The 25,910-nt window shown below is 36.7% G+C and overlaps 1 protein-coding gene across 4 annotated transcripts in view; it reads right to left on the bottom strand.

Moving 5' to 3' along the window:
- Positions 1–25,910, bottom strand: part of WDFY2 (WD repeat and FYVE domain containing 2) — a 191,729-nt gene that overhangs the window by 58,738 nt on the left and 107,081 nt on the right. For all 4 annotated transcript variants that reach the window (XM_003927176.4, XM_074387659.1, XM_074387661.1 and 1 more), the window contains exon 4: positions 5,643–5,697. In XM_003927176.4, the coding sequence (XP_003927225.2) occupies positions 5,643–5,697 (55 nt within the window). The remainder of the gene's footprint in view (positions 1–5,642; positions 5,698–25,910) is intronic.

Below are 25,910 nucleotides of genomic sequence, written 5' to 3' on the forward strand. Positions count from 1 at the left end.
ACATTTAAGATTGTTATGGTCTTCTGGTGGAGTGGCCCTCATGATATCTTCTTTATCCCTGATAATATTCTTTGCTCTGAAATCTACTTTGATATTTAAAAAGCCACTTCAGTTTTCTTTTGACTAGTATTCTCAGTGTATATCTTCTTCCACCTTTTTACTTTTAACCGATTTGTGTCTTTATTCGTAAAGCACACTTCTTGTAAACAGTTTATATTTGGGTCTCACCTTTCACTCAATCTGACGTTAACTACCTTTTAATTGCCTTTAGATCATTTATTTTGAATGTGATTACTGACATTGTTAGGTTTAAATCTATTATTGTGCTCTACGTTTTATATTTTTCTACTGTTCTTTATCCCTTTTTTCCCTCTTAGTCTGCTTTTTTTTTTTTATTAATTGGGAATTACTATATGATTCTACTTTATCTCTTTGGTTTGCCTCTTAACGGTCACTTTTTGATTTGCTATTCATTTTATTTTTTATTTTATTATTTAGAGACAGGGTCTTGCTCTGTTACCCAGGCTAGAGTACAATGGTACAGTGATAGCTCACTGTAACTTCAAACTCCTGGACTGAAACAACCCTCCCACCTCAGCCTCCCTAGCAGTTAAGTCTACAGGCTAATTTTTTAAAAAAATTTTTAAGAGATGGGGTTTTGCTGTGTTGCCCAGGCTGGTCTCAAACTCCTGGGTTCAAACAATCCTCCACCTCAGCTTCCCAAAGTGCTGGGATTACAGGTGTAAGCAGCTGTGCTTGGTCCTCAATTTGTATTTTAATAGTTGTTTTAGGCCAGGCACGGTGGCTCCCGCCTATAATCCCAGCACTTTGGGAGGCAGAAGTGGGTGGATCACCTGAGGTCAGGAGTTCAAGACCAGCCTGGCCAACATGGTGAAACCCTGTCTCTACTGAAAATACAATTATTAGCTGGGTGTTGTGATGGGCACCTGTAATCCCAGCTACTCAGGAGGCTGAGGCAGGAAAACTGTTTGAACCTTGGGAGCAGAGGCTGCAGTAAGCCGAGATTGTGGCACTTCACTCTAGCCTGGGTGACAGAGCAAGACTCCATCTCCAAGAAAAAACAAAATAGTTGTTTTAGGGTTAAGAGTATATACATCTTTAACTTACCACAGTCTTCCTCTAAATGCTATAACACCTCTTCATGTATATTGTTCCAGAACCTACAATAGTACACTTCCATTTCTCCTGGCCTTTGTGTTATTGTTGTTGCACAATTTAATTTACATATATTATTAACCCCTTGTTACTTTAACTTAAAAGTCAATTGTCTTTTAAAGAGATTCATCTAATGGATGAAAAAAACCTTTCCATTCCCATTTTTAACATCGTTCTTCCTTCTGAGTAGACACAGAGTTTCTTTCAGCATCATTTTCTTTTTTCCTGAAGGACTTCCTTTAACATTTCTTTTAGTGTAGGTAGGTTCTATGAATGATGAATTCTTTTTGTGTGTCCAAAAAAATGTTTATTTTACTTAGGTTTTTGAAAGGTATTTTCTCTAGGTATATAACTCTATGTTGAAAGTTTTTTCCTTCTTATAGAACTTCAAAAATGAGCTGGGCACAGTGGCTCTTGCCTGTAATTGCAGCACTTTGGGAGGCCATGGTAGGCAGATTGCTTGAGCTCAGGAGTTCAAGACCAGTCTGGGCAACATGGCAAAATCTCATCTCTGCAAAAAATATAAAATTTAGCCAGGTGTGGTGGCAAACACCTATAGTCCCAGCTACTCAGCAGGTGAAGTGGGAGGACTGCTTGAGCCCAGGAGGCAGAGGATGCAGTCAGTTGAGATCACACCACTGCACTCCAGCCTGGGCAACTGAGTGAGACCCTGTCTCCAAAAAAAAAGTTTAAAAATGTTGTTCCATGGACATCAAATCCATCTCCCACTCCACTAATTTGTCTGTGTCTAAGCAATCTAATCTACCTGCTGATTTTTAAAGTTCAATGACTATATTTTTCGTATCTAAAAGTTCTATTTGGTTCTCTTAAAAATCTCCCTGTTTTTTCAATAATCTTTTTATTCCCTTATTGTTTCTGAAACTTCTTTTCTTTTCTTTATCATTTAACAAATTATGTTATGGCTTCTTTCATTTGATTGATCATTATCTAAGATTCTTGGTATTCTAACCATTCTATTTGTGATATCTGCCAATATTTACTCATGGTGGATTGATTGCTTGTTAGTTTTACAATTAAAAAAATTAAGAATTCACCTTAGGCAGTGCTTGTTTTTGCTGTAGGGCCTTTGTGCAATTTGTCTCATTGAAAAGAGCTTTTACATTTATTTCTAGCAGGTAACCATGGGGTCTTATTGGCCAAGGACCAACTTTATGTTAATTTCTTAACATGGAGTTCCAGTGTGTTATAATTGGTTAAAATTTGTATTCCCAACTCAAAAGTTTTGAGTTCAGGTTTTGATTTATCACGGGAAAATTTCATCCTTTATCCAGAGTTGGGGTTAGGAATAAATTTCCCTGTAGTCTTCAGGGACAATTAGTGGAAAGTCTTGTTCCTCTCCTTTTTGTAGGGGTACATTCTTTATGAGATTCAGCCTTTTATGGAAATCTAAGTTCCAATTTTTCATCTCAATCAGGCCACAGGCCTTATTTCTTGTCCCCAAGTGCATGTTGATAACACAAGTATTTATCTCTTACTGGTTCTCCATCTCCCCAAGACAGCTGCAATGACAGATCGTATGTATATCCCTCTGAGTTTTACTTTTCTCTTTGCTTCTGGCTCATAGGAATTTTCTATTTGTATCTCTCATGAGCCTAGTATTGTATTGAAAAGAATGAAGAAAACAACAAAAAGCGTCATTTTGTCATTATCTCCAGGTATTTGTGGAGAACAGGTTTCTACAGTACTCTAGTTTTCAATTTTTTATAATCCTCTTGCAGACAAAATAACATATAAAATATTAAGAAACTCAAAGAATAATGGCATACGAAGAGGGGTTTCTAGTGATATGCTCATAATATGTATACCTGTGAGGCCAATCATTATTTTAACAAAGATATAGGAAATGGCATGTTGTGCTTATACATTTAAGAAAAACACAAAATTAAGTAGAAATTAATATGTTTAATGACAACTGGGGTTTCTAAAATGTTGATAAGCTAAGGTTGATGGGCTAAATAAAGTGAGACAGTGTACATCAGAATGTCAAGTCCAGCATTTAAATTAAAAACAAAAACAAAAAAACAGCTTCAAAAGTAGTGAAGATACAGCTTAAAAACAACCCAATACATTTAAAAATAACTAAATGAGTTAATTGGATTGTTTATAACATGAAGGATAAACGCTTGAGGTGACAGATCTACTGTGATGTGATTATTACGCATATATATACCTACTATATACCCATAAAAATTAAAAATTAAAAAAAAAAAACTAAAATAACCAAACAAGTCAATTGAGAACTGTGGAGAAGCTTGAGTTGACTGCTCCACATAAGCCCATGGTGTAAAACTGTTGCCAAAAATTCACTCTTCATATTACAAGAAGAGTGTTGAGAAGAGAGAAGGGAAATATAATTTTGTACTTATCAGATTACATGTATTAGTTATCTATTGCTGTGTAACAGATTACCCCAAAACTTAGTGCTTCAAAACAGTTAATGCTAATTATCTCAGAGTCTGAAGTATTGGTACAGTTTAGATGGGTGCCTCTGCCAAAAAGTCTCTCACAGAATGGAATCAAGGTGTGGAATGGAGCTGTGGTCTCATCTGAAAGCTTATTGGGGGAGAATCTGCTTCCAAGCTCTCTCACATAGTATTGGCTGGATTCAGCTCCTTGTGGGCTGTTAAACTGGGGTGTCAGTTCCTTACTGGCTTTTGACAAGGCCTCCCTCAGTTCCTCAGCACATGGGCTTCTCCACAGGGCAGCTCACAACATGGCAGCTGGCCTTAATCAGAGCAAGAACACACAAGTGCAGGAGAGGGCAAGCAAGGTGGAAGTCCTTGGTATCCTTTAACCTAATCTTAGAAGTGATATCCATTACTTGCCATGTTCTAGGTCTCGCCCACACTGGAGGTACAGGGTAAATTTCAGGAGGCAATGATCATTAGGAACCATCTTAAAGGTTACCTACAACAAGGTATCATAGTTTTAAATGATCCTAAAAGTAACATATGATATCCCAAATATATGACCAAGCCAATTAAAACAAATTTTTTTGGTTATGTAATATAGTTTTAAAATTTGATAAATAATAATTGTACATATTTACAGGACAGATATAAAAACTGTTTTAAAAAGTAAAGGCTCAGATAATGTAAAATAAAAGTTAGAGATGTAAAATATATAGGCTGGAAAAGAAAAGTGAAAGCAAAACACTGAAGATTGAAAGAGGAGACAGAAGGGCAGGGGTAGAAACTTTCACAGCTGTTTTAAAATAATTGAAAGGCTGTCATGTGCAAGAGAGATTGTACTCAGTTTCTGTAGGTCCAACAGGCTAAGCAAACACCAACAGAGAAACATTTACCACTTATCACACCATTTTTTTTTTTTTTTTTTTGAGACAGAGTCTCACTCTGTCACTAGGCTGGAGTGGAGTGGCACAATCTTGGCTCACTGCAACCTCTGCCTCCCGGGTTCAAGCAATTCTCCTGCCTCAGCTGGGATTACATGTGTGCACCACCAAACCCATTCAATGTTTTTGTATGTTTAGTAGAGATGAAGTTTCACCATGTTGGCCAAGATAGTCTCAATCTCTTGATCTGCCCACCTTGGCCTCCCAAAGTGGTGGGATTATAGGCGTGAGCCACCACGCCTGGCCTCACACAATGTTTTAATGGCCTGCTTACTACCTGTATCCTCTCCACGATTATAAACTGCTTACACATAGATACTATACATGTGTGGTTCACTATTACAATTCTGTTACTGGAGCACAATAGGTACCCAATAAATATTTGATGTTTGATACGTGAAAAAAAATGAAAGAATAAAGGGAAATAAAATTTTAGCTCCAAACCCTAAAATAAAGAACTTAATGCTTAGAATTTTCCAAAATCATGATGGTTCCTATGTTTCTGGAGGTACTAAAGGAGAGGCTGGATGACTGTCCACTCGCAAAGGCGAGTCAAGAGAATTAATTGGATGAAATGACCTCTAAGTGTTAAAAGGTCTACCTCTAACTTTCTGGTTCCACAACATTGTCAGTCTGCGTAAAAATCCCTTCCAAAAATTGTTGGCAGATGGCCTGCCAATGTTGAAGACATGATAAAACCACAATTCTTCCCCTTGGACAATATACTCTGAGCATTTTTAAACATTTAACCAAATACAAGATGAGTCCTCTGTATGGCAGTGTTTTACTGGCTCCACTTTCTAAACCTGCTGTACTGTTGCAAGGTGGTGTGGTATAGCAGGAAGACAAAGTCTGTGGGTTTGGGAGTCACACTGACCTGATCTGGCCCTGCACTTGACTAGAACCCCAGGCAAGTCATCCATGGTCATTGGGCCTCAGTTCTTTAATTCAAAAACAGGGATAACATTCACTCAAAAAGCTGCTTTGTTTTGTCCCCTTGATGATTATAAAGTATGTATTCTCTTGTGGCAGTGAAAACCATCAAGAAATATTTTAGAATCTGGGTAATGAAAGTGCTCCTCTCACTCCCTACCTTGGTAGTTCTTCACAGGAGTCATCTTGTTATAATCTTCTGACAATATAAACTCCTGTAAAAGAAAATAAAGATATTAGATGAAAATAAATTCTTTAAGTGAACTACTGTATTTGGTAAAACCAGACTGTACAAAGCAAATGATCTGACAATTATATCTAATATTTGTATTGTGCCCATCAACTCAGAATTTCTGTACCCCTTAAAAGTAACAATCATAATTATAATCCAATGCAGTTATCATAATTTTACCTTATAAATATTGGCTTTTTTGTGCATGTATAAGAAGAAAACCAGATCAAGTCCAGCATCTTGATACTGGTCAATTTTGAAGATAAACCTAATTTGAAATCTTTTCCTTTCAAGGGTGCCACAGCTAAAAATTTGCAAGGCTCTAACCAGTAAGGAAATTGATAGCAATTCTCTACTAAAGAAATAAATTAGATATTTTAAAGATTCTTTTTCTAAGATTAGTAATTTATTTTCCCTTAATTACTACAAGTATCTCAAGGTTACATCTTACTCATCCCTGTATCCCCAGGGCACCAGGCACAGTACCTTGGCACAGTAGGTAAACAATAAATAATGCTCACACAGATATAATAAATAATATCACATTAGATTGAGAGGAAGGCACCTCTCAATCTAATGAGATTAGTCTGAACGTCAAATTTACTGAAAAAAAATCAGTTTCTATATTGCGCATTATATATACCCTTTGTGGGGACACATAAAAGGTGTGTGTTGTTTCACACAAGCATCTGCATAAACAGTGACCTGTATGTAGAAATCGACTGAGTGTTTATGAGATCCAGCCAGGTTTTGAATCTTTAGGCTTCATTCAAATACAAAATATCCAGGTATTCTTAAACAGTTCATTACGAAACGTAAGGAAAGCTGCAAAGTATAATACATTGATGCCTTCATCTGAGTTTAAAAACAGCACAATGAATCTTCTCAAAACATTTGGAAGCATCCAGGATTTTTCTTTGTTAAAGTGGGGATGGGAAGACTGATACGTAAATGCCTTACTTGCTATCTGGGTCTTCCTGAGTTCGGTAGTTCGTGTAATTTTTTAGAAGGAAGTAATTATTTTATTGTTTTTGTGATAAATGTCACACAGGCAAAGTAGGGGATGATGTGAGAGAATATACAAGGCAATAAAGTTCCTTTGCTTATTCACTTTTCTATCCCAGCCCCCTTTAAAAAGCTTATCTACAAATGAATTTTCACCATGATTTTCTCAGTAATAACATTATTCAACTTGTCACTTTAACAATTCATATCATTATTTCTTCAAGAAGTGGCACTAGATCCACTTCTTGTTTTGGAAGAGTCAGACCTACAATTTGACAGAGCAGACTCATTTTTAAAGAAGTAGCTGGCCTGCAAAGCACTTATAATGTGGGTAAGGAAACGTGGCATGAGGCCAAGCAACAATTCACTAGCAACCTTTCAACCCAGGCAACAGGACCTTGACCCTGACCCCCACCTTACAGGGTCCCAAATGTCCTAACACATACACACACAAATAAATTTAGTAAAGACAATTGTTATTTGGCCAAGTGTCTTCTGAGTTCATATAGTTCATGTTATTTTGAAGATATTGAAATGGTTCTCTGGCCTGGTCAAAAGATACCTCAATTCCTTTTGAAACAATGTAAGGTATAAAATAACACAACTTAATAGAGGTTTGCACTTAGGATTTAATATATACACTAAAAATAAAATTACCAGTTCCCTGGATTGGTAAAACCTAATTTTTTGGTCATTTATTTTTCCTGTGATAATAAAAATGTAATTATGGAGAAAATTTAGATTTTGTCAGCTTTTGTTATTACTTTTTTGATCATAGAAACACAACATCTACTCTAAGAAATGTAAGAAAAATAAACACTAAAAATCCCTTGTGATACCATTTCTCAAAGATAAGTATTACGGAAAGCACAATTGCAATAATGTATAATAAAATGAAACATAAAAACTACTTGGCAATGCTGTTTTCTTTTTATAGTTCATGCATATAATTTCATGAGTACATACTCATCAAGTTTGTTCTTTTTGATGACTGCATAGGATGTACTATAATACTCCTTTTTTTTTTTTTTTTTTTTTTGAGACAGTGTCTCACTCTGTCACCCAGGCAGGAGTGCAGTGGCGTGATCTTCAGCTCACTGAAATCTCCTCCTCCCAGGTTCAAGCCTCCCAAGTAGCTGGAATTATAGGCGCCTGCCACCATGCCCGGCTAATTTTTTTTTTTTTTTTTTGTATTTTTAGTAGAGAGGGAGTTTCACCATTTTGGCCAGGCTGGTATTGAACACCTGACCTTGTGATCCACCTGCCTTGGACTCCTAAAGTACTGGGATTACAGGTGTGAGCCACCGTGCCCAGCCTATAATATTCTTTTATTGATTAACGTGTAGATTGGTTCCAGTTTTCCTTATTAAAAATATTACATTAGTCAGGCACAGTGGCTCACGCCTGTAATTCCAGCACTCTGAGAGGCCATGCGGGTAGATCACAAGGTCAGGAGTTCAAGGCCTGGCCAATATGGTGAAACCCTGTCTCTACTAAAAAAAAAAAAAAAAAAAAAAAAAAAAAAAAAAAAATTAGCCAGGTGTGGTGGTGGATGCCCTTTGTAGTCCCAGCTATTTGAGAGGCTGAGGCAGGAGGATTGTTTGAATCTGGGAGGCAGAGGTCACAGTGAATCAAGATCATAGCACTGCACTCCAGCCTAGGCAACAGAGCAACCTTCCATCTCAAAATTAAATAAATAAATAAGAAAAATTAAAAAAAAAATCACATTAAGTGTACTATATCTTTATATGTCTCCAGCAGTATTTCTGTAAAAGTCCTACAAGTAGAATTGTTGGAACAAAGAATATGACCAATGAAATTTTGATAGACACAGCCAAATTGAGTTTTTAAAAGATTTTATCTATTAACACTCACAAACAATTAAAATGTAAAGCTTTGGCTGCAATAATTTTCTTAGAATTGACCAATCAAAGTTCAGAAGAAATTAGATCAAAGATATACACATTTGAAATTATTTTGGATAAAATAGTTTGTATTCCTTCTTTAATTATTTCTATCCCTTCTTCTTTCCATTCAGCTGTCCACCCATCTATCACTTAGATGTTTTTAATGATCACTGTAATACATCAAACAATATGGGATATACAAGCAAAAAGCTAACAATTGTCTTCACCTTCAATCTCACCCTTTTGAGGGAACCAATGTTAACAGTCTGGTGTATCCCTCCATGTCTTTTTTTAAAACCCTTTACAAACATATATACATATTTTTTTGTTTTGTTGCACAAAAACAGGATCAACATTATAGATATTATTCTGTAACTTGGTGCTTTAACCTAAAATACAGCAGAGCTATTTTCCAGAAGCACATAATTCTAACTTATTTTTTCTGATGGCTGTATACTATTCCATAAAATAGATACGTCAAACTTCACATTTGAAATAGACATTCCATTTGTCTGCTCCAATTTACAATTACAGCAATACTTTGAGAAAGGTCTTTGCAAGTATATCCACATGAACTAATGTCTACGTAGAAGAGATGCTGGCTCAAATATTATGTACATTTAATGTTTTAATAAAAACTGCCAGATTACTTTCCAGGAAGCATGCAGCCATGCACTCTCTCACCTACCCCTACCTTCACTTGACAGCATATCTTCCCATATCTTATCAGCACTGCATGCCATTCATCTTTTCAATTTTTGACAAACTAATGTGCAAAAAAAGAGGGTATCTCACTGTGGTTTATGTTCATTACACTATTTATGAGCTGGAGAACTCTGTTTATTTGCTGTTTTCATTCATTTCTTGTTTTAGGAATTTTCTGTTCAAGGCTGTATCTTGGTTCTCTAAAAAACAGCGTGAGGCAAAGCTTAAGTCTAATGCTTTATTTGAAGGTAGAATATTGGCAGCAGAAGTGAGGGTAAAGCAAAGCAAAGCAGACAAAGTTGGTGGTGATTACCAAGCTCGCCTGTTTCACCAAGAAGCCCAGCTGCTCCTCCAGCATTCAGGAAGTCTCTGGACACACAGAAGTGAAACACCAGGTTTTGGAAAAATCCACTGGAGGAAAGGGTGGAGAGGGAATTTATCTGCCAACTGTCTCCATCTCCCTTTGCATTTTGATCATAGCTCCACATGAATCTAATTTCTCTGTCCCTGCAGACAGCTGTACCACCTAGCCCTGTTGTAGCCACTGGAAAAGTCAGATCTGTAGCCTTGCAGTGCTGTGCTTCATGTAATCCAGAAGTAGCAGGGGAACCAGATCTTTTGGGCTTTGACCTCAGGGTAGAACAAGGTGCCAAGAAAGCCCAGGAAACAAGTACAATCATGAAAATCTGAGGCAGTATACATGACGTGGCCCAGGCATATCCTTTGGTGCTTTTTGTCTATTGCATTTCTAATTGTCTTACTAAATTGTAGCAATTCTTTGATTATTAGGGATAGTTATCCTTTACTTAATAAGTGAATTGATAGTATTTTCTCTCCTAATATTCTGCCTTTGAATTTTAACTATTAAACTTTTTGTAGTATTGAAATTTTTAAAAATTAACAAACAACCATGGCATTATGAGTTAAAACTGCATTATAACTTTTAAGTTTTAATTTGGGAAGGAATATTTTAGTTGTAATATACTCAAGTACTTACATTTAATTTTTCTTTACTAGTTTGAATGACATTTCCCCCAACTCTATTTAAATTTCTAATGAGTTACTTCTCACACATAACGAAAATAGCTCTTGGTTTTGAGATACACATATATTAAGTTTTAGTATGCTACTGTAGCATTTAACACGGCATTTGTTGTTGCCTTGGCAAATAACCCTGACTGAGTTTAGGTAATCGCTGCTATTTTAGTTTTATCTGGAATTTTTATTAAGAGTAGCTGCTGAATTTAACTAAATTGAATGGAATGTGTTTTTGATATCTATTAAGTGAAATTTGTTACCTTCAATTTATAAAAGTAATTGATTATTTTTAAACAGTTTTCTAATAGTCACCCATTCTTAACTTCCTGAAAGAATCCAAACTTGCCCTGATGTACTCTTCCTTTACTACATGAATGGATTTGATATACTAATATTTGAAAAGAATTTTTACACATACATTTAAGAGTATTATTGGTCTACGTTTTCCATTTTGGTGCTATCTTCTTCATTGGGTTCTGGTTTAAAGACACAAAAGCAAAGTGGGTAAGAGCCTGGGCACTGGCTCTTTTTGTCCAGTTTAAATCCTAGCTAAAACACATACTTGTTAAATGATCTTGACAAGTTGCTCAAGAGCTCTTTGCTTCACTTTCCTTCTGTGTAATAGCCTCATGTATGAGGAGTGAATTAATGTTTATAAAGCATTTAAAGCAAGACCTGTCACATAGTAAGTACTCTATGAGAGTTAAGTAAAAAAAAAAAAAAAAAAAAGCTACCTTTTGTAAAATGAATTAAGAAACTTTTCTTTTAAAAAAGTCTTTCAGATCCTTGCCTTGTTGCTCAGTAATTAAAAAAAAAAAAGAAAAAATCTTCTGAAAGATATTGAACAATTATAATTGAAGAATTAGAATTCAGTTTTTTAAGGTTTTCCCCGTGTATACGTACAAACACATATAATTGGAATAGTAATAATCTTTATGATGTTTTGTAGCTCTCCTTTTTAACTTAACACTATTACATGGGCATTTTTCATGCCACTACATATTCTTTGAAAACATGAATTTTAATGACTACGTAACATTTCCTTTTTTTTTTTTTTGAGACAGGATCTTGCTTTGTCACCGAGGCTGGAGCACAGTGGCATGAACATAGCTCACTGCAACCTTAACTTCCCGAGCTCCAGGGATCATCCCACCTCAGCCTCCTGAGTAGCTAGGACTACAGGAATGAACCACCAAAATTGGTGAAATTTTTGTAGAGACAGCATTTTACCATGTTACCCAGGCTAGTCTCGAACTCATGAACTCCCGCAATCTGATTGCTTTAGCCTCCCCAAAGTGCTGAGATTACAGGTGTGAGTCACTGCATCTGGTCCATTACATTTCTAAGACACCAATGTTTTATTATTACAAAAATAGGCATATCCCTATGAATAATCTGTTTATTTTTAAGATTATTTTCTTTGGATGGGTGTCTAGAAATGAAATTATTGACATAAAGGTACAAATATTTCTAAAGCTCTGGATAAATATTACGAACATTTTTTCTAAACAGTTTGTACCAATTTATGTCCTTTCCATTAATGTTCTAGAGTGCCTATTTTATTCAGTTCTAGCTGACATGTATATACTAAAATTACAACTTAGATAAAAATGGAATTAAAAAATTTTTAACACCTTAAAATTTTTACTGGTCTTCTTTAGTATTTCTTCTTTCATGACTTTTCTATCTACAGGATTTTAGTGATTTTCTTATCTATTTGCATACGCTTGTCATGAACTGAGGATATTTCTGTTTCTCTATTATATTCCAAGGAACTATTTGTTGCTTTTAAAAAACTGTATTTAAGTAGATTCTCTTAATGCTGAGAAGTTCTGAACATTATGCAGTTAAATATAATAATAATTTTCTTTATGACTTCCATTCTTTTAAGTTTACAACATTCTTCTTGGTAGATTGTCTATAAACATCCAGTCAACTGACTTCTAGTTTTTCTTTTTCTTTTTTAAGGCTTTACTTTGTAGCTGTAATGCTGCTTCATGTTCCTGGAATTAATTTTGGTGTAAGACAAGAGGTGAGAATTAAAATCAATCTTTCTCTTAAAAGCAAACCAACTGCTCCAGCATTATTTATTTAATAACTTTTCCTCTCCACAGCTGACTTATGGTCATCTTTACCATATTTTATTTTCTTTCATTGAACTCAGTCTGTCTGGGGGTTCTTTAATGCTGCTTTATTCCTCTGCCAGAACAAAAATAGGAGATATAACTTGTGTATTAATATAAAGGCTATGTGTCTATTTTCTTCATAAAGAAAAAATGTAGCTAGATTATAACATAAAAATGTTATAATAAGTAACATTTTTAATAACAAAAAAGAAAAATCACATTAACAATTTTGACTGGAATTGAATTAAATCTTTATATACAGGAAGATTTGACATTTAAAGGTCTTTTATATATATATTTATAAATTTTATAATTTTCTTCAACTGATTTACATACTTTTTGAAATTATTTCTATATTTATGTGATAGTAACTTCTGTGAATGGGATCGTTTTTCTACTGCTTGGTAAACTCTGAATTAAAAAAAAAAAAAAAGGTAGATTTATAGGTGCTAACTTTGGACCAAAACTGAAAAACACTGATATCACAGCTCCTGGAAGGCTTACTACCAATCCATTTAAAATCTTGATATGTGATAGTCAGAGTGAGTTGAACAATCTTGGATAGGGTACTTGGCTACGGGGGACACTTAACACACTCCTAACTCCTAAGATTTAGAAGGAAAGGAAGGAGGTTTCTTTGATGTATCACAACAAATTAAGGAAAGAGAAGAAAAGAGAAAAAGACTTTTTAAGAAGATTAAGCTGCAACGTTATTAGTAGCGAATGCTTTGGGCTAGGGTGGAAAAAGAATAAAAATGGAGAAAACAAATAATATAGCTTGTTGGTGCATTTGTCAATGCCTTTTCTACTCCTCTTTGTCTCTTTAAATTCCTATGAAAGCCAAGCCTTGCAGAATGAGTAAATCAGATGGTAATATTACTGTATTTGGGCAGCATTGTCTTTTTTTTTTTTTTTTTAAAAAAAAGGTTCTAGCATGCCCTGTCATTAAAGAATGTACAAGGCCCATGCCCGCATATAAGCATGTCATTTACAACCCTCTTGTGGCACTTTTCTCAAGCACAGTCCTTATTTTCTACTGGCTTATAAAAATGCATCTGCCAAACAGATACCATGTCTCTTGTTTGGTAACAGAGGTCGCCTTATCTGAGTCAAATTGTTTCTCAGCTTTCTGTCAGTCTAAGTAAGAGGCCAAGAAGCAGGACTTTCTTTTTTTTATTTAAATGAAAGGTACAATTTTGTTTTCTGGTCATCCTTAGGTTCTTCCTGTACATCACAAGTTCTCAGTGATGTCTTGAATCTGTCTGTGAAAAGCAGGAAGAAATGGAAAGGAAGACTATGGGTCCACAAGTGCTGTGGCTTCTGGTTCCATCCATGGAAGTGGGTATGGCAGGGAACAGTGAGGCCTAGGCGCAGTGCTATGATTTAAATGTTTGTGTCCCTCCCAAAATTCCTGTGGTGAAACTTAACTGCCAATATGATAGTACTGAGAGGTGCAACTTTTAAGAGGTTATTAAATAGGATTAGGGACTTTGTAAAAGAAGTTCAAGGGAGCATTTGCCCCTTTTGCCCCTTCCATCAATTCTGCCATGTGAGGACACAGTGTTCAGTCCCCTACAGAGGAAGAAGGCTTCAACGTGCTATCCTGGAAGCAGAGCCCAGGCCCTTACCAGACAACAAAGTTGCCAGTGCCTTGATCTTAGAATTTCTAGTCTCCAGAACAGTGAGAAATAAATTTATGTTGTTTACAAATTACTCATCTTCAGTTGTTTTATTACAGCAGAAGGAACAGACTAACACATGCAGGAAGAAATTTGAAGTATCTGTGCCCCACACAAAGATATTTTCAATTTCATGCACCTGTTAAGGCAGCAGCCCCTACCCTGGGCCAAGTATTTTTACTGGTCAGTTTTTGTTCCCCTTCCCCACGCTGCCACCACAGCTGTGTCTCTTTTTCTTTCTTTTTAAATGTAATGTTCAGCCACTGCAAAATATAAAAAGTTTTAAATACGGTGGGCACAGTGGCTCATGCCTGTAATCCCAGCACTTTTGGAAGGCCGAGGCTTGATCACTTGAGTTGAACATAAGCTTAGGCAACACAGTGAGACCTCTGTTTCTATCAAAAAATTAAAAATAAAAAAATTAAAATTAAAATTAAAAGAACTTTTGAACAATAAAAAATTTAATGAGAAAGCAATAAGCTTGGTTCTTTTGCTGTTCCCATGGTCACCCTGACTTTTCATGCTCTATCTTCAGTGATAACGGAATATATACAGTTTCTAAGCACTGCCCACCTGCTCATCTATTAAGTAAGTTTCAATGAAATAGATCCTCAGGAATTACAATAACAGAACCATACCACCTTATATATTTTAAAAAATCAATTGCTCATTTCTCTACTTGAAACTTTGCCAATGATCTCTTATTTCTTAAAATATTTAGAAAATAATCTAAAATTAGATTTGCTAATTATCTAAATAATCTAAAATTAGATTCTTTGTCATGTTTATTGCATATCAGAGATATAAACTGATGTAATGCTTAAGAGATCCAATTTTTGGAAGAAAACTAAATGGTAGTTACACTTCCCATATAGATTTTTCTTTCCTCCTAGAAAAATACATCTCAAACCATCCAGGAAGTCATTTAATAAATAAACAGAAATTCTTAACTTGGCCCAAATGCAATAAAAAAATGAAGGAAATAATGTCATCAGTTTAACTACCCAGCTGAAGTGCCACATGAAAGTATATGGCTTTAAAGTAATATTATTTGTGTGCCTATCTAAAGCCATTACAGAAGAGATATATACATAAAAATTTTCGGGCCGGGCGCTGTGGCTCATGCCTGTAATCCCAGCACTTTGGGAGGCTGAGGCGGGTGGATCACGAGGTCAAGAAATCGAGACCATCCTGGTCAACATGGTGAAACCCCATCTCTACTAAAAATACAAAAAAAATTAGCTGGGCATGGTGGTGCCTGCCTGTAATCCCAGCTACTCAGGAGGCTGAGGCAGGAGAATTGCCGGAACCCAAGAGGCGGAGGTTGCGGTGAGCCGAGATCGTGCCATTGCACTCCAGCCTGGGTAACAAGAGCGAAACTCCGTCTCAAAAAGAAAAAAAAAATTTCATGAATACAGAGGTGCAACATTTCTGGTTGAGGATAAAGCTGTTTTCTTTCTGCATCTGCCTACATAAAAGAGAAGTTGTTTTAAAGGTGAAGTCTAGTTGGGAAGCCTGATATTAGTAAATTTCTCATTTATATTTCCATATAAAATTTATTTCTATATCTGCTTTAGAAATGCCCAGGATATTGTCAAATATATTTAGTGTCTCAATTATTAATTGAAAGGAAGGTGACTGATTTTTTTTTACTGTTAAAGAACATACATTAAATTTCTATCTTAATCATTTTTAGGTGTATACTTTAGCAGTGTTAAGCATATTCACGTTGTTGTACAATCAAACTCCACCACTTTTTCATTTTGCAGAACAAACTCTTTATCTATTAAACACTAATTCTTCTTCTCCTCTACCCCAAGTCTGTGGCAACCGCCTTTCTACTCTTTTTGTTTCTATGATTTTTAACTACTTTTGATACTTCATATGAGTGAAATCAGAAAGCATTTGTCCTTTTGTGACTTCCTTATTTCACTTCGTATAATGTCCTTGAGGTTTATCACATTATAGTATGTGATAGGATTTCCTGTTTTTTAAAGGCTGCATCATACCCCATCATATGTATACACCACATTTTTCTTTATTCATTCATCTGCTGATAGACACTTGGCTATTGTGAATAATGCTACAAGAAACATGAGTGTGCAAATGTCTCTTCAAAATCTTGCTTTCAATTCTTTTGGGTATATACTGAAAGTGGGACTGCTGAATCATATGGTAATTCTATTTTTAATAGTTAAAAAAACACCTCTATGCATAAGACAGTGATTGATTTAACTTCAGTATTAGAAAAGTACAACTGCCTTTTAAAAAAATTATATAGTTTCAAGATGAATAGTCTCCTTTTTGCCTTGACTACCAAGTTCAGAACCAAAATCAAGTCTTAATCATAAAAACTGTACTGGTCCTTTTAATCCCCATACTTGTATTATTCTAGGTTTTACTTGGCTCTTTTGGTTGCAAGGACTTTAGCCCACTTGAAAAGAGAGGATCTACTATAAAGAGACAGAAGGTATCATCGGAAAAGCACTGGCCAATGAAGCTGTACTAGTCACTCTCTGTGTCTCGCAGGCTCAGGGCCTCTCTCCTGGTAGCTCTGCTTTTTCCGTAGGTGCAGTAATCTGCTCATATTATCCTTTGTCAACAAACTGGTCTCTTCTGATCAGTCAGCTTCTGTTCTCTCATAACTGGAGTTTGCACATAGCCATCACAAAGCACAGAGGATTTTTAGGGCAGTTAAGACTACTCTGTATGATACTGCAATGGTGGACACATGTCATTACACATTTGTCCAAACCCATAGGATGTATATCACCAAGAATGAACTCTAATTGTCACCTATGAACTATGTGTGATAATGAGGCATTCATGATGCAGGTTCATCAGTTGTAACAAACATATCACTCTGATAGGGAATGTTGATGAGGAAGGCTATGTATGTGTATGGAAGGGGGTATGTGGGAAGTCTCTGTACCTTCTTCTCAATTTGCTGTGAACCTAAAACTGCTCTAAAAAAGCCCCCACAAACTGTCAAATCCCGTAAGAATGGCTCTATGAAAGACCCGCTAAGATATTTATGCCTCTTATTTATGGCTGTCTCCACACCTGAACAACAAGTGGCCTGGAACTTGCACCCTTTGGTTGCCTTTTCGTTTAAATCAGCAGTTCTCAAACTTTTGGGTCTCAGGTTATCTTTACTGCCAAAAAACCTACTAAGGGCTCTGATGTGCTTTTATTTATGTGGGTTGTATTGATTAAAATATATCACGTTAGACATTAAAAACATATTAAAAATATATCACGTTAGACAGAACATTTCAAAATATTAACTTATTAAAATGACAATGGCAAATGTATTACATGTTAATATAAATAACCTATAAAAAATAACTATTTTTTACAAAACAAAAAATTTAGTGAAAAGAGAGGCACTGTTTTCTATTTTAGCAAATCTCATTAATGTGTAGCTTAACAGAAGACAGATCCCCATTATGCTTCTACATACAATTGGGACATTTCTTAGAAAATAAGAGTGAAAAAGGCAAATAACATCTTAGTATTATTATGAAAATAGCTTTCATCTCACAGATCACAGTGTGAAAACTACTGGTTTCAGTGACTGACTTGACATTAGGCTTTGCTTAATCTTCATTTCAGATTCTGCAAATGTGATACAGAGTTCAAAGAATTATTCTTGTTTGTTTATAATTATGAAAAGAGGTTTCACTGGCTACCAAACAATGGGACACTGTTTAACCCAGAAACCCAGAGGGTAGTTGTCTTTTTCCCCTCCTGTCAAACGTCTATGAGCCTAATCTTTTTTGACCACATGTATCTTAAAAAGTGGGGAGAAGGGATGCCTCACATACAAATCCCCCACCGAGGCTCCAAACTCCACAAGGAAAGCAAACCCCCGGTCACATTTCTAAGACTGGCATATGCCACACTACATGGAAGCATCAGAAATAAGAGATAAAAGATAATTAGAGTTTGTGCAGCAATAGCAGCTGCCTGCCTCTCCAGATTCCAAGTATCATCTACAAAGAGACAAATTCAGGTTTACAAACTCTTCCTATAAATTTTTCCTCAAATTCAGGTTTATACATGTAACACACAAAACAAAGCAATTTCAAGGTTTCTCCACACAAGAACAGTTTAATTGGCTGGCTGCTGCCCCTCTAGTCTGCCTGGATGCTTCACAGTTTACCTGTCATCATCTTTTCTCATCAATGGCAACATGTTTTTGTGCACTCTCACCCTCAGTCCCCCAACACTGACTGCAAGTAACCAGATGCAGTTGGCTCCTCAATGATATCCCTCCCAAGAGGATGGAAGGGAGAAGGTAAAAGAGAACACACACACAGGTTTGGATGCAACCACTTTCAAGACTGCCTCTGGCAAATTTCAGAATCTTAAGGACAGATGCTCTTGGAAGTTATTTGGTGTACGGGGAATATCCTGCTCATGACCAAAATCTGAAGCCAGAACACAAAGAAAGCTGCTAGCTTAAGTATTCTATGCCCCTACCACCCTTCAGTGAAAGAGGGTGTTGTGTATTTTAAATAACATTTATACACAATAAAAATTCTGCTGTAATATTAAATAGCAAATGACATGAGATCTGTTTCGACAGTCTAGTTCAGGCGTCCCCAAACTTTTTGCACAGGGGGCCAGTTCACTGTCCCTCAGACCGTTGGAGAGCCGCCACATACTGTGCTCCTCTGACCACCAATGAAAGAGGTGCTCCTGCCTGAAGTGCGGTGGGGGGCCGGATAAATGGCTTCAGGGGGCCGCATGCGGCCCGCGGGCCGTAGTTTGGGGACGCCTGGTCTAGTTGCTGGTATTTATTTATTTTATATATATATATATATATATATTTTATTGCATTTTAGGTTTTGGGGTACATGTGAAGAACATGCAAGACTGTTGCATAGGTACACACGTGGCAGTGTGATTTGCTGCCTTCTTCCCCATCACCTATATCTGGCATTTCTCCCCATGCTATCTCTCCCCAACTCCCTACCCCTCGCTGCCCCTCCCCTATTTCACCCCAAGGTATTTATTTTTAAAAAGAACAAATGGCTCAAAACTTTTGAGAAAATTATTCTGAACAAAAAAGCTGCCTGCTGAAAGTTAAAACTGTTTACGCCTAACATCATGATATTTAGTCTAATGGTTAAGAGGCTGATAATTACTGTTTCTCTACTCAGGAAAGCGGCTGGTAAAAGAAGTCTGGATCTTTGGTTGTTAGGTTTTGGATTTGGTGGAGTTTTAGAGTTTGTAAGGGCTCTTAGAGATTACCTGGCACAATGATTCATTTTTTTACGTAGGGAAACGAAAGTCTAGAGATACTAAGGAAAAAGTCTCAGAGTCAGAGGCTTACTTGGTCGCAGGTTGCATATCCCACACTTAAATTGTGTGTCTGTCTCTTGATATTTTTATCCACTGATCTTTTGACTCACATAAACCTCAAAGAGTCCCCTCAAAATGACATTGAAACTTAGGAGAATATTTCATTGAATCTCTATGAGCAAAGAAAAATATTACAGTGCAAATTCTGAAGCCACTACACTCTTCAGAAAATCCAGATTACAATGCATTATAACAAACACAAAAGAAAAATAGGCAGAAGCTATGCATGGCTGCTCACGCCTGTAATCCCAGCACTTTGGGAGTCTGAGGCAAGTGTATCACCTGAGGTTGAGAGTTCGAGACCAGCCTGACCAACATGAAGAAACCCCATCTCTACTAAAAATGTAAAAATTAGCCAGGTGTGGTGGTGTATGCCTGTAATCCGGGCTACTCAGGACACTGAGGCAGGACAATCATTTGAACCTGGGAGGCGGAGGCTGCAGTGCGTCCAGATTGCACCATTGCACTCCAGCCTGGGCAACAAGAGCAAAACTCCGTCTCAGAAAAAAAAAAAAAAAAAAAAAAGGGAAAAGAAAAATAAGCAGAAAGCACCACACACCACTAATGCCTCCATCATGATCCCTGTTACCCATGTCTGACACCTGGAAGCAGGACCAAATGGTCTGCCATGAACACTGGCAAAGCAGAACAGCCGCTGGCTGGAGACGGCAGCAACTGTGTACTGACTGAACACAAGCTTGGTTGGGAGTTATTTTTGCCAACTATCCCTTCTCCCCATTCAATTTCTCCTACACATCTAGCCATCAGATCCTTACCATCCTTCTTGAATCCAAGCCCCTTTCAATGCATTTTCAGGTGAACTACATTTATGTTTCGACAGTGACCTGCACATCCCCATTTCCTAGCCTTTGACCTGTTTCATTTCCCCAATCTCCATCACTTATCAAACCTATCCTTCTGAATGGTCTGCTTTCATATAATCACCTTAGGCAGGATGGAGCTCTCCATGCTGATTTTCAAGAGACTCTGTAGCTCTTTTAGGCTATTCAACACAATCTGCATTAAATGAAAGCTATCAATGATCAAATCGTTTTAGCTCTCCTTATAGATTTTGAGGAATGAAGTTCTTATTTTCCTAATTTGTCTCCCCTACATGTCCAACATTTTTCCTAATAAACAATATATGAGGTAATCAATAAATATTAAAAATAAAGAAATACTCCTCCTTGATTTTTTATAAAAACAAAAATCAAGTCAGGATTTTAATTGTACTACTATTATAAACACTCCTGCTGCGGGGCTTTTGTACTGGCTGTTACTCTGCCTTAAACACTCTTCCCCAGACAAACACTAGACTCATTTCCTCCAACCTTTGAGGCTTCTGCTCAGATGGTATCTTCTCAATGAAGCCTAACCTACCAGCATCCATTCCCTCTACCTCATGCTCACATTCCTAATCCCCCTTACTCTGTTCTATTTTTCCCTGTAGCATGTATCACTTCTATGACCTTCTAACATATATAGATCATAACATAACTTATTTATATAGAGATTACTAATGCGACATAAACAAGGGGAGGAGTTTTTCAGCAGGGGAGGGTATATTTTGATGTATTTCAAGTACCTAGAACACTGACTAGCACATAGCAGGTGTTCAACACATATTTTAAAAATCGAATAAAAGTGTTAAGTTTTATATTAATTTACATAGTTCTCTTATTTTAAATATATGAAAATATTAATACGTAATATACTATAAAAATATTAAGTATAATTTTTTTCAGTGATGGTTACAATAAATGAGTGTGACGTTATTAGTGTTTTCATTTAGATAAGCTACCAAAGAAAGATTAAACAATTTGCTCATCAATAGTAGGCTTGAAAGTAGGAACTAGATTTCTCAACTGAGGGTCCAATATTACCCACAGTAGTCTGGAATGAAAATATGTGCAATTACCAGGCATTCAAATAATAAAAGAATAAAAAAAGAGAGCCTAATTGCTAAGCTATTACTTTTCCTAATCAATACTGAAAAACAGAACAGTACATACTTTTGACTCAAATCTCAGTATTAACTATGCTTTACTTCTTGGGTTAATAGAAAACACAACAATATGTTGCTTTTTCAAGCTGTTTATAACCATGGTCTCCATACTAAAATGCTATAATTATCTCTTTTTCTGGATTTAAATTGATATATTTTCAGTCCTCAACATTATTCAAACAGAAGTACACATTTAGCAAGTAATGAGCACTAAAAGAAAGCCAATATTACATGTAAAACTCAATCTTATGTGTGTCAAAAATGTCACACACAAGAAACCAGTTTAAAAACAATGAGTTTTTAAACATTATTGTTAAACCTGATGTGGCAAATAATTGTGTAAAAAATGCTACTCTTTAATTTCAGATAAAATTAACCTTATCAAAAAGTAAGTTAAAGTTCACCTACTACTGAAATGAATACAATTTCTGCCATGAAAACAATAATTACCACTTACTGAGGGCTTACTGAGTGCCAAGACCTTTAAACGTTACCTCATGTAATTCTCACAACAACCCCATGAGGCACAGATCACCCTCAATCAACCATGAGTAAACTGAGGAGTTTGTGAAGTTAACCAACTTGTTCATGATTATCAAGTTAGAAGATGGAAAAGCTGGAATAAAGATACAGACCTTTATGGGAGCAAAGTTCGTACATCAACCACTACCACATCTGCTCTTGCTATATGAAGGTAAGGTATGTTAACAATCACTTCTCCCACAAACTCTGAGAAAGCTCTACCTGATAAAGGGAGGGAAGAGAATAAAACAATTGCTTCCCTAACAGATTATTGGGAAGAAAGGGTTTCTGTAAGATGACTGGACTGTAAGAATGAAGGTAAAAGGAGAATGAACTTATGGATGAAAACACAAAGGAAACTGGTTTGGCTTTTATTCATTCAAAAAAAAAAAAAATCAAGATTCCAATTTGTGCAAGGTTCTCTGCTGGGTACTGGAAATGCCAATGCATGTTTCCTGACTCCAAGTTGCTCTGGCTAATGGAGATGAAGAAAACAAGGAAACTGTTATTTACCAGACACATCTGGGGACTAACACTGACCCTTGAACCACGGGTTTGAACTGCACATGTCCACTTATACATGGATTTTCTTCCACCTCTGCCACCCGAGACCCACCCCTCTTCTTTCTCAGCAGCCTGCTCAACGTGAATAGGATGAGGATGAGGGCCTTTATGATGATCCACTTCAATTTGAAATAATGAAAACATACTCCTTCCTTATGATTTTCTTAGTCACATTTTCTTTTCTCCAGCTTACTTTATTGTAACACTACAGTATACAATAAATATAACATACAAAACATGTTAACCGACTGCTTATGCTATCAGTAAGGCTTCCGGTCAACAGTAGGCTATTAGTAGTTAGGCTTTTGGGCAATCAAAAGTTATACTCAAATTCCCAACTGCACAAGGAAAGAGTCAGTGCCCTTAATCCCCATATTGTTCAAAGGTCAACTGTATATATACCTTATTTAATACAAAATTATACAAATGAAAGGTACATGTAATCTAATGACACATAAATACTAAAGTAGAAATTTGAACTAAGGGTTGTAAGAATTCTTACAAAGATCTTTCACCCCTGTCCTGTAGTAGGGCAGGCTTCTCATAAGAATGGATTTGGGGCTTACAGCTAATTCTTGAAGGTAGGAGAGAAGTTCGATAGGGGCAGCAGGAGGTCAGTGAAGGAGAACATCTATTTTTGGTAGAGGGACTGCATGTACACAGGCATGGATGTCTGAACCAAACAAGTTTGATGTTTTGTGGGAAAGCTGTGACAGGTGAGGCTGACAAAGGGGGATAATGAAGCTTTGCGCTTTATTCTTCTAAAAGTGGTTAAGCGTCTATACACTAGGGAATGTGTCTAGAACTCTGGATATCGGATGGTAGAGAATCTAGAGGAAACTAGAGATAACAGGCAGTTTGACCAATCTAGGGCTTATTGCAATAATCCAAGCAAACCTGCAAGAGACAGAAATTTCAAAAGTACTCGTGGGAATAGACAAAGAGGGCCAGAGTCTGGAGATAGCTCTGAGCTAAGTCAGCAGGCCACGGGTACTGACACCATGAGGTTAGAGGAAAAATGTGGGTCATATTTCTGGTTGGGGTTACTCATTGATGACATTTACTGAAGGAACAGAGAAGAGCATATTTGGGGGGAAAGAGAATTATTTCTGTTTAGAATATGCTAACTGGAGTGCAGTCTCAGGTTCAGAACAGAATGGGGCACTGTCTTCAGAACTGTAGGTACAGGATAATTAAGCCATAGGTTCTGTGGCTTAACTCTATCTTAACCCGAAGGTTCTGCTCTCCTGCTGCGTACCTTTTTTTTGGTGATCTACACCAGTGGCTTAATTCACATCTAAGGCTCTGACAGAGAAAAAAGAACCAAGAGAAAAGTCTGGAGAGAACTCAGGGTTTAATAAACTCAAAAAACCACACCAAATACTCAACCATGATACCACTCAGTCCACTGGAGGGCATCTTTTTGGCTCCTTTCTTTTCCTACCCATAACAATAGCTCTGTGCTGAAGAAGCTGCCCTAATGTTTTGACTTCTCCAATTCAGGAAACCAGCTAGACCTCCATGATTGCTACATATGGAAATGCTGTTCTATTCTTTGTGACAATATGGTCAGAAGTCTTTTTGCAACTGTGCAATTTGCTCCAATGAGCTTAAGGTCTAATACTGATGGTTGTCTTCCTACATTAAATGAGTATGTGTTTATAAAAATGTAAAACATTCACTGGTAACTAAGAGAAGAGTTATTCCTCCATCTGTAATTAGGTGAAGCTGCAGAAGAGTGAGGTATGGAGTCTGCATTCAAGGCTTAGTGCGGGAGGAGCAGTCAATAAACAAGGAAGGGCATATATCTCAGAAAGAAAAACTACTTAGGTTTCCACCACCCTGGGGCACTGTAGCATCCAGCAGCAGCCAAGAGAAGACATACAAGCCCAGCATTTAAACCAGCACTAAACCCCAGAGACTAGGACATACTGAATACCACGCCCCTTTCTGCTAACGTAAACATCTAGCCAGCAAGGGGACAGCCTTTTGCCAAGACTGCCACAGATCACACAGCAGGTGGAGCAACACCAGGTGACAGCAGTTCAGCAACCACAGGGACTATAAAAGAATAACTGCTTCCTTCATGCATTTTGGCTCTTGTGAGTTCTCAAGCTTTACAACAAAAGAATAAATGTCAGATGGTTCTCTAGAGGGTATGTTTCATGACTCTTCTGTTGTCAAGGTACTCTTGAGAGGAATGCCTTCAAAGGGATTAACAGTAAAATGCCACACACCAGCCCACCTGGGCTTGAAACCTTGCAATATGAATGACAGTGATATGAGAATCATGGCTTACTTCAAGTTTGTATAAAACATGAACTCAAAGTAAAAATTGGCAAAATATTTGTATATACAGAAAATATTCCCAAATGTCTAGATGGAAATGGTTAAGAAAATAATTTTGATGCCAACAAGACTGATTACTACTGTTGATTTTAAAAGTTGTAGGACCACAGATAGGTCTCTGGACATTGATCCATAAACTCCAAATTCCTAAAGGAATAGAAAGCAATTTAACCCTTAAAGGCTTTCAACTTTTCCTTCTTCCACATTCTGAACCCACTAAAATGAGGGAGTCACTTGTGATGAGAAATTTGCCACATCTTCTCAATCATCCATTCAAAGCATCTTCAGTACTCTGTACATCTCTCCAAGCCCAACTCCTTTTCTTGAGGATGATGAAGATTAAAATGGCAACAACTTGGAATAAGGAACTCTTTTGCAGAAAAAAATAGTGTCTGACAGTCCATGTTTTTGCAAATCACTGGTAAATTACTGTGATTCATTAGCAAAGACTGAAGATGGGGCAAGAAGCATGTTAAATTATCCTAAGGAATATGCCATAACTAAGATACTTCCTCCCCCTTGGAACTGGCCCACTGAATGCTCATGACACAGACTTCAACCAAGGCTTCCCAGTTACTGTAAATGGGGGATGCTGCTACTGATGATGATGACAGTGACACTGACAGGAGCTAATATTTATGAAGCATTTGATACATACAGGGACTGTTCTAAGAGCGTTCCATGTATTATGTCAGATAGTCCTGATAACAACTCTATAAAATAGATACAACCATTATTCCCATTTTACAGATAAGAAAACTGAGGCACAGAGAGTAAAGCAACTTGCCCAGAGTGATGCTTGAGGGAGTAGAGGCAATCTGATTCCAGGGCCTGTGCTCTTAACCTCTATATAATATCAACTCAATAAACTGTATTCATTCATTTACCCACTCATTAATTCAGTCTATAAATATTTACAGAGCACT

This window comes from Saimiri boliviensis, chromosome 16, assembly GCF_048565385.1.
Source record: "Saimiri boliviensis isolate mSaiBol1 chromosome 16, mSaiBol1.pri, whole genome shotgun sequence".
Classification (NCBI taxonomy): Eukaryota; Metazoa; Chordata; class Mammalia; order Primates; family Cebidae; genus Saimiri; species Saimiri boliviensis.